Source organism: Gobius niger (genome assembly GCF_951799975.1).
Source record: "Gobius niger genome assembly, chromosome: 11".
Classification (NCBI taxonomy): Eukaryota; Metazoa; Chordata; class Actinopteri; order Gobiiformes; family Gobiidae; genus Gobius; species Gobius niger.
The window spans coordinates 5,996,931-6,006,646 of NC_136862.1; the positions used below are offsets into that span (position 1 = coordinate 5,996,931).

Below are 9,716 nucleotides of genomic sequence, written 5' to 3' on the forward strand. Positions count from 1 at the left end.
ATGATGGAAAAAAAATCTGATGACGTGAGGAAAAAGATCCATTTGAATGAGTTTTGTAGATCTTAGCTTTCAAATGAGGCGTTACACTGGAGAAAATGATCTCAGTTCAGGCGGGAGTTAAGAGGTTAAACAAGCCAATACCGACTTGGGAAGTGTCATTTAATAAAGATGAGTTTGAAGCCTCACAAGTACATCCACTCTGAAGAGAAGGCTGTGGAACATCTTTCGCTCAAGCTTTGGAAACTGGACCGACTCAAACCACGGACGGGTCAAGACTAGACTCAGTAAACAAGTATTGTTTACACATCATCATTTTTCTGAGTGAACATATTTCTAAAGCAGCTGTTGAAGTTTTCTCAGATGTTGTAACTGGAGACGAATGAAGAATCCTTTTACTAATGTTGAGGATTTAAAAAAATGTTTTTTTTAAGACCACCTGTCCCTCTGCTGGTCTGTTTTCCATCCACACGTTTAGATTTTGTCTCTTTAGTAAAATATCTAAAAACAAAATGCATAGAAAGAATGTTCTTGAGTCATCATCTGTACTCAGTAGTAGATGTGTCAAATGTTTGGCCTCTCATCCTAAAGACTTCATCAGCTCACCAAGGTTTAGCTCAGATGAAGACCACAGGAGAGGGGCTCAGCTTGGCTTAGTCCCTCCCCTCTATTACGAGCTATTCTCCCCTGAAGGAACATCTTTGTCATTTCAGTCTAAAATGTGTCGCTAAATTGTGTAGGACTACAGATGGAAATTTAAATCTGGTCTGGTCTGTCTTTTTATTGTAAATGCAAACTGTCCTTTCAATAAACTAAACAAAAAAATCTGCCGTTCGTCATGTTTTGACTCCTGCATTGATGTGATCAATTTAGTTTAGCTACTTTTCTTGTGTCCGGAGCTCCTCGTGTTGGTGACGTCACGCAGGTTGAAATGTCCTCGTGCTCTGGGTTGTTGTCGCCGGGTGCGGTGGCGCGCGCCTGTAATCCCAGTCTCCGGGAGGCTGAGGCTGAGGGACTGTTTGAGCTGAGGAGCTCTGAGCTGCAGTGTCTGTGTGGATCGGGTGTCCGCACTAAGTTCGGTATCGATATGGTTCTCCTGGGGGAGCCCGGGACCACCAGGTCGCCTAAGGAGGGGCGCACCGGCCCAGGCCGGACACGGAGCAGGCCAAAGCCCCCGTACCGCTCAGTAGTGGGATCGCGCCTGAGAGCAGACCCTGCAGAGCAGCCTGAGCAACACAACAGGACCCAGTCTTTTACCTCCTCATCTTCACAAAACAAAATCTAACCCAAGACAAGGTTAACTTTGCTACTGTTTTACTTACTTAGCCTGCTTTTTTACTTTCCTCCAGCTCTGCCCCTACTGGACACTTACAGCAGCTGCAGCTCTATTTAAGACAAGTTGATAAATGCTGTTGTTCTTTATTCACATTCACAATCACATTAAAGATAAACTGTTCAATGTTAAACTAAACTGATCTTGAATAAAGGAAGTCATCATGAATAATCTTTATTTTTAGACATTTCAGATCTAACATTTTACAAAGGCGTTTCTCCTCTGACCCTTTTCTCCCAGTCCGAGAGTCGGTCAGTGAAGCGTTTGTCAAAGACGACATTGTGTTTACATCTCTGCACATGTGTCCAGGCCTCCTGAGGACAGACAGGTTTAAAGTCACATTAGGACCTTCACTCCTGTAATGGAGGATCATTACCTGAAGACTGTGTTTGTGGATTATTACCTGAAGACTGTGTTTGTGGATCATTACCTGAAGACTGTATTTGTGGATTATTACCTGAAGACTGTATTTGTGGATTATTACCTGAAGACTGTGTTTGTGGATTATTACCTGAAGACTGTATTTGTGGATTATTACCTGAAGACTGTATTTGTGGATTATTACCTGAAGACTGTATTTGTGGATTATTACCTGAAGACTGTGTTTGTGGATTATTACCTGAAGACTGTATTTGTGGATTATTACCTGAAGACTGTATTTGTGGATTATTACCTGAAGACTGTATTTGTGGATTATTACCTGAAGACTGTATTTGTGGATTATTACCTGAAGACTGTATTTGTGGATCATTACCTGAAGACTGTATTTGTGGATCATTACCTGAAGACTGTGTTTGTGGATTATTACCTGAAGACTGTATTTGTGGATTATTACCTGAAGACTGTGTTTGTGGATTATTACCTGAAGACTGTATTTGTGGATTATTACCTGAAGACTGTATTTGTGGATTATTACCTGAAGACTGTATTTGTGGATTATTACCTGAAGACTGTGTTTGTGGATTATTACCTGAAGACTGTATTTGTGGATCATTACCTGAAGACTGTATTTGTGGATCATTACCTGAAGACTGTGTTTGTGGATCATTACCTGAACACTGTATTTGTGGATTATTACCTGAAGACTGTATTTGTGGATTATTACCTGAAGACTGTGTTTGTGGATTATTACCTGAAGACTGTATTTGTGGATTATTACCTGAAGACTGTGTTTGTGGATCATTACCTGAAGACTGTGTTTGTGGATCATTACCTGAAGACTGTATTTGTGGATTATTACCTGAAGACTGTGTTTGTGGATCATTACCTGAAGACTGTATTTGTGGATTATTACCTGAAGACTGTATTTGTGGATTATTACCTGAAGACTGTATTTGTGGATTATTACCTGAACACTGTGTTTGTGGATCATTACCTGAAGACTGTATTTGTGGATTATTACCTGAACACTGTGTTTGTGGATTATTACCTGAAGACTGTATTTGTGGATTATTACCTGAACACTGTGTTTGTGGATCATTACCTGAAGACTGTATTTGTGGATTATTACCTGAAGACTGTGTTTGTGGATTATTACCTGAAGACTGTATTTGTGGATTATTACCTGAAGACTGTGTTTGTGGATCATTACCTGAAGACTGTGTTTGTGGATTATTACCTGAAGACTGTATTTGTGGATTATTACCTGAACACTGTGTTTGTGGATTATTACCTGAAGACTGTATTTGTGGATTATTACCTGAACACTGTGTTTGTGGATCATTACCTGAAGACTGTATTTGTGGATTATTACCTGAAGACTGTGTTTGTGGATTATTACCTGAAGACTGTATTTGTGGATTATTACCTGAAGACTGTGTTTGTGGATCATTACCTGAAGACTGTGTTTGTGGATTATTACCTGAAGACTGTGTTTGTGGATTATTACCTGAAGACTGTATTTGTGGATTATTACCTGAAGACTGTGTTTGTGGATCATTACCTGAAGACTGTATTTGTGGATTATTACCTGAAGACTGTATTTGTGGATTATTACCTGAAGACTGTATTTGTGGATTATTACCTGAAGACTGTGTTTGTGGATCATTACCTGAAGACTGTATTTGTGGATTATTACCTGAAGACTGTATTTGTGGATTATTACCTGAAGACTGTATTTGTGGATTATTACCTGAAGACTGTGTTTGTGGATTATTACCTGAAGACTGTATTTGTGGATCATTACCTGAAGACTGTGTTTGTGGATTATTACCTGAAGACTGTGTTTGTGGATTATTACCTGAAGACTGTGTTTGTGGATTATTACCTGAAGACTGTGTTTGTGGATTATTACCTGAAGACTGTATTTGTGGATTATTACCTGAAGACTGTGTTTGTGGATCATTACCTGAAGACTGTGTTTGTGGATTATTACCTGAAGACTGTGTTTGTGGATTATTACCTGAAGACTGTATTTGTGGATTATTACCTGAAGACTGTGTTTGTGGATCATTACCTGAAGACTGTATTTGTGGATTATTACCTGAAGACTGTATTTGTGGATTATTACCTGAAGACTGTATTTGTGGATTATTACCTGAAGACTGTGTTTGTGGATCATTACCTGAAGACTGTATTTGTGGATTATTACCTGAAGACTGTATTTGTGGATTATTACCTGAAGACTGTATTTGTGGATTATTACCTGAAGACTGTGTTTGTGGATCATTACCTGAAGACTGTGTTTGTGGATTATTACCTGAAGACTGTGTTTGTGGATTATTACCTGAAGACTGTGTTTGTGGATTATTACCTGAAGACTGTGTTTGTGGATGATTACCTGAAGACTGTATTTGTGGATTATTACCTGAAGACTGTATTTGTGGATGATTACCTGAAGACTGTATTTGTGGATTATTACCTGAAGACTGTATTTGTGGTGGTGCATGACGTAGGCTGTGGCTGCGATGCTGCTGCGTCTGAGCCCGTGAAGCGACACAACCAGGACACGAGAGCCGCTGCTCGAGTGTGAATCTGAGAACGTAAAACAATAACACAAACATTGGTTGAAACACTCTACAATCACATTGTCCCACACATGAACCACAGCTTCTTCATCAGATACTCACCGATAAAGGTACAAATCTCCTCGAAACACGACTCTTCCTTGTCTGCCTCTATTTCCACGTCCAGCCTGTGCACGGATTTGTTCCAAACAGGCCTAGAACCAACAGAACAGAATCCAAAAACATAATAAAAAACAAATACAAAAGACTGTCCATGTGAGTTCGTACATATCTGGCGCTGATACGCAAACCACGGCTTTGATTTTCAGGTCGTCCATCATGGAGCGGCTGAGGCTTTGTTCCTCACTGCTCATGTAGACCTTCTGGGGAATGATCTCCACTGGGTACGACCGGACGTCCTCGAGCTCCTGTTTAAACGACATAAACCACTGTTACATAAACATCATAAGAAAAAACACATGCGCTCACACGGACGTCACCTTTATCGTGTACAGGATCTTCTCCGTGCGTAAAAAGGGATACAGGGCGGAGAACCTCTCAAAACCTCCTCTTAAAACATGAACCACACATAAACTGGATGTGGACGCCATCTTGGCACATTGATGCGCTCGGCCTGAGGATGAAAGACTCAACAATAAATAAATAAATAAAACATGTTTAAATATCTGACCTGGAACATCGAGGCCGTCTGTGTTGCCGTCGTAAATGACGATATTCTGCATGGTGTCGATCTCCACGCTCTCAAGTGGGAGGAAGGCGCCATTTTGGTTCTGAAGAAAACAAAAAACATTAGCAAGAATAATACATGATTTATTTGTAAATGTATGTAGCTGTAAAGCACTTTGAATAGCCTGGTGTATGAATTTTGTCATTTTATTGAAAAATGGACTGAGCCATAATCATCAAAATTATAACAAACAAAGGCTTGACATTTGTCACTTTGCCTGTAATGAGTCTATATCATATATTAGAGTCACAGTTTAAGTTGAATCACAGAAGTAAATGCACTTGTTCATGATATTCTAATTATATTGACCACATGGTCACTTGCTGCTGGTACAACACTCAAACCAATAGAGTCTCTTTTTAAAAAAGCTATAATATTCTTGGACAAGAAACCGTTCTCCTTTCACCACTGCACTGTCTTAGTGAAGCATCATTTACTCAATTTTGATCATTTCATTAATTTTAAACATGGTTGCCTTGTATACAAAGTATTGCATGGACTTGCGCCGCCTCCATTGCAGGATTTCATTAACCAAAGTCTGTTAGTGGGATCACGGGCACCAGGGCATCAGCTCGAGGAGACTGTGAGGTTCCACACAGGAGAACCTCCTCTGGACAGACTGTGAGGTTCCACACAGGAGAACCTCCTTTGGACAGACTGTGAGGTTCCACACAGGAGAACCTCCTCTGGACAGACTGTGCTCTCTGTAAAAGGCACCAAGTACTGGAACAGTCTCCCTTTATCATCAGAGAGACTCCAACTCTGGCCTTTTAAAGCACGTTTTAAACGGTGGCTAAAGGAAAACCAGGCCTGTGAACACTTTTAGTTCTTATTGCATTTATAGTGATTTGTTGTGACATTTTGTTAATTGTAAATTGTAAATTGTGTATGTGCTGCCTGCCGAGGGACTACAGACGGAAACTAGCATCCCTGCTATAATCTGGCATATTTACAGCTCATGTGCAACTGTTCATTAATATGCATTGTCCCAATCAAATAAATAAATAAAATATGACAAGCACCTGTATTTACTTTTATAGTCAAACCTGTTACTCTCTGTCCCCCTGATCAGGGGGTTAGGGTTAGTTAACCCTAATCTAAAGGGTTAGTTAACCCTAATCTAAAGGGTTAGTTAACCCTAATCTAAAGGGTTAGTTAACCCTAATCAGGATATAATTAGGGATAAGAACGGCAAATGTGATGTAAGTTGTGTTTCACTCACACAGATCTCACACATATTTTTAGACACATGAAGGTCTTGGCTTTCAAATTAGGTTTCACACTGGCAGAGGCTGTAAGCTCTCCAGTCAATACGCTTCGAGATGTGTAAATAATTGTTAACCCTAACCCTAAGGTGGCCGTTAAAGTGATAGTCTGGAAGTCTAAATGTATTACAAATTGTATTTTTAAAATGAGCAAAATCGACCACCTGGTTTTGCATTTGGATGTAAAGTAAGTAATAATATATATTTATGTATTTATTCATTTTTGTAGTCCCTCATTCCTGGACCTCAGCAACTAAGTAGAGTCTAGGATCCTCCTGCGTTGACCAATGAGACGAGCTTTTCTTGTGAACCAGCCTGTCAGGGCCAATCAGGAGAGAGGGGGTGGGGCTTGATCATTTACTTTGGAAAACTAAGAAGGGCTTTCTGGTTAAATTTGATTCTAAATTTCACTGTATCTCTCCGCACTTTGCAAACTTACAGACGATCGCTTTAAGTGGTTAATAACAACAATGGCTGACACTTGTATTGCACTTTACAAGCCTGTGTTACCAAGTTTCTCAAAGTGCTTCACTGTCGTCATTATTCATTCCCTCCACACTCAGTCTTCAGCTCTGACCATGTTCAGGCTGAAAACAGTTCTTTTTCCCCGTGCGTATCAGGTGACACGAAGGAAACTCACCGTCTTGGCGAGTCTGGCTGTGATAACGTGGCTCGTGTCGTAGTCCTGCCTTTCACGAGCGTCTGGGTTTGAGCAACAATCGTCGTATCAATAAATGATGGAAACATGAGCTCTGAAGAATAAGACACAGTTCTCACCGATCAGACAGAGGTAGTTGATCTCTGCCAGCCTGGACACGGCCCCTCTCTGACTGAGGAGGTTGAAAAGGTCCCGGGACTCACAGAGCGCGACGACCGCCATCAGTCTGTGGACAAAAGAGAAAAACTAATGAAGCTCGTGTTTGTTTCTGACTCTTCTGTGTTTGTTTCTGACTCTTCTGTTTTTGCTCACAAACATTCTCCTCTGTTTTATTTTTATTATCCTCACTTATTTTCATCTGCTTCTTTATTATTGATCCATCTTTTAAGAACATGGGAAGAAAGGCATCAAAGCTGAGTCTATCATTTTTCACGTCAAATAAAGTGAATTTTCGCCAGTGAAGACTCTTTTACAAATTATAAAACGAGCATTTCCAACTCCTCAGGCAGCACTGATGTAAAACTAATAAAAACATAAATAAAAAAACTACAGACCTGTTTGCGGCTGTTGTCTGGTGGTTGCCGGGCAACGGGACGTCCTTCCTTACGTCAAATGGCCACGCCCCTTTAGAAAGAAAACAAAACTTCAAGTCAAGACTTGCTCTTTTTTATATATTTATATTCTGAGGATTTTCTATTGTTGTGAAAAGTGATCTGCATCGAAGTCATAATCCAGTATTTTCCTCTGACACAGGTGGAAAATATGAGTAATTGGTGAAAGTAAAAGGGCAAACAGTGCATTAAAGATGTAAACACAACATGACAGTAACATATAAAGAATGTGCCATTAACCTTTTACTCTGACGATCCACTGATATTTACTTTTCTTGTGTCCGGAGCTCTCAGATCCTCGTGTTGGTGACGTCACGCACGTCCAGCCCAAATATCCTCGTGCTCTCTCTGGGCTGTTGTCGCCGGGTGCGGTGGCGCGCGCCTGTAATCCCAGTCTCCGGGAGGCTGAGGCTGAGGGACTGTTTGAGCTGAGGAGCTCTGAGCTGCAGTGTCTGTGTGGATCGGGTGTCCGCACTAAGTTCGGTATCGATATGGTTCTCCTGGGGGAGCCCGGGACCACCAGGTCGCCTAAGGAGGGGCGCACCGGCCCAGGCCGGACACGGAGCAGGCCAAAGCCCCCGTGCCGCTCAGTAGTGGGATCGCGCCTGAGAGCAGACCCTGCAGAGCAGCCTGAGCAACACAACAGGACCCAGACTTTTACCTCCTCATTTAACAAACCTTTAAATCTAACTCAGCACAAGCTTAGCTTTGGTACTGAAGTGTTTTTGACCTGAAACTGATTTACTGCAGCTCTGCCCCTACTGGACACTTAGAGCAGATTCTGTCAATATTAAACACATTCTCATCACTTCTGGGACCTGTTTTATCTGAGTTTGTTCTTCCTCTATTTGCCCTTTTGTTTTTGCTTCTTTATTTTCCTTCTTCCAGTTTTTAGAACATGTAGGAGAAAACAAACAAAGCTCAGTTGGCCTGATGAGGCAATGGGAGTTTTATGAGTAAAATTAGGTTCATTTTTGACAAAGACACAAAATGTTAATTATAAAAAGTGCATTTATAACATGAGAACGACTCCTCTGACAGCACTGAGGTCAAATTAATTCAAGAAATACCATATAATCTGCAAACCTACCTGGCTGTTGTTTGGGGGTTGCCAGGTAACTGCACGTAACGTAGGACAACGTTCCTTTACGCCAAATATCGCCACGCGGTAAAACATTTCTTAAGAAGATTCAAGAAAGACTTGGACATTCGTTACCCGTTTTGTGAATCCCATCCAGAAACAGTTTTTCATTTATTTTGGACCAGTAATTCAGAAGTTTTGGAAAGACGTCACTTGTCTTTTTGTGTCAAAGCTATGCAACAATTATAAAATGTTTTACGAGCATGTCGCTCTTGGGTTCTTTCCCACTAAACATTAGACGTCTTATGGACGTGCAGATCATGTCTATATTGCGTCCGTCGGTCCAAGACCAATTCTGGACGTCTAAATGACGTGCAAATTAGGTCCACTATTTGGACGTCCAATTATGACCCCACTTGGACGTCAATATGCAGTTCAACATTTGAACGTCAGACTATGTGACTTTTTTGGACGTAATGGGGACGTCTAACACAGGTGCAGGAAAATTACGTTATGAATATAATACTTTTGTATTATTATTCATGACAAATATCAACATTGTTGTCATCAATTTATATTTATTGTGATGATCTGTGATTAAACATTTATTATCAGTTTATTTATTTGAGTACAAAATATCTTTTTTTTTTTTTTTTACTAATTTAGGTATTTATGTATGTTTATTTATTTTAAATTTGGTGAAATTATAACCTGCAAAAATGAATATATTTCCTATTTATGGGTTCAACCAGTAAACGTCGCTCTGATTGGCCGAAACACGACGCCGGGCTTTTGGCGCAATTCAAACTTTTTCCCAGACAGAGACGGTTGCTTTTTCTTCATCTCTCCTGATGAACCAAATGAACAGCACTGCCCAGCACGTCAAACTCTTGTTCAGAAGGTAAGTTGAAAGCTTGGTCGGGTTAGTTAATTGCATGTTCATTCATGTATTTTTAGTCTTAGCTGTTTTAGCTTTGGAGTCTCAAACCACCAGAATCTGCTGCTGCTTTTGGCATTGGCCGCGATCAGCTAACGTTCGCTATTGGCTATAGTTAATTTGAAATGACTGAAAACGACT

At 40.5% G+C, this 9,716-nt stretch overlaps 1 protein-coding gene across 1 annotated transcript; it reads right to left on the bottom strand.

The window, feature by feature from the left end:
* Positions 1-871: 871 nt before the first annotated feature.
* Positions 872-7,170, bottom strand: styxl1 (serine/threonine/tyrosine interacting-like 1; the record flags this gene model as incomplete). The annotated part of the gene is made up of 9 exons (XM_079566687.1): positions 7,066-7,170; positions 6,929-6,990; positions 4,967-5,066; positions 4,776-4,909; positions 4,564-4,703; positions 4,399-4,490; positions 4,191-4,303; positions 1,538-1,644; positions 872-1,121 (listed from the first exon to the last, which is right to left on the bottom strand). The coding sequence occupies exons 1-9, from the start codon at positions 7,166-7,168 to the stop codon at positions 872-874; spliced, it is 1,101 nt and encodes a 366-aa protein (XP_079422813.1). The 5' UTR covers positions 7,169-7,170.
* Between the last annotated feature and the right edge of the window lie 2,546 nt (positions 7,171-9,716).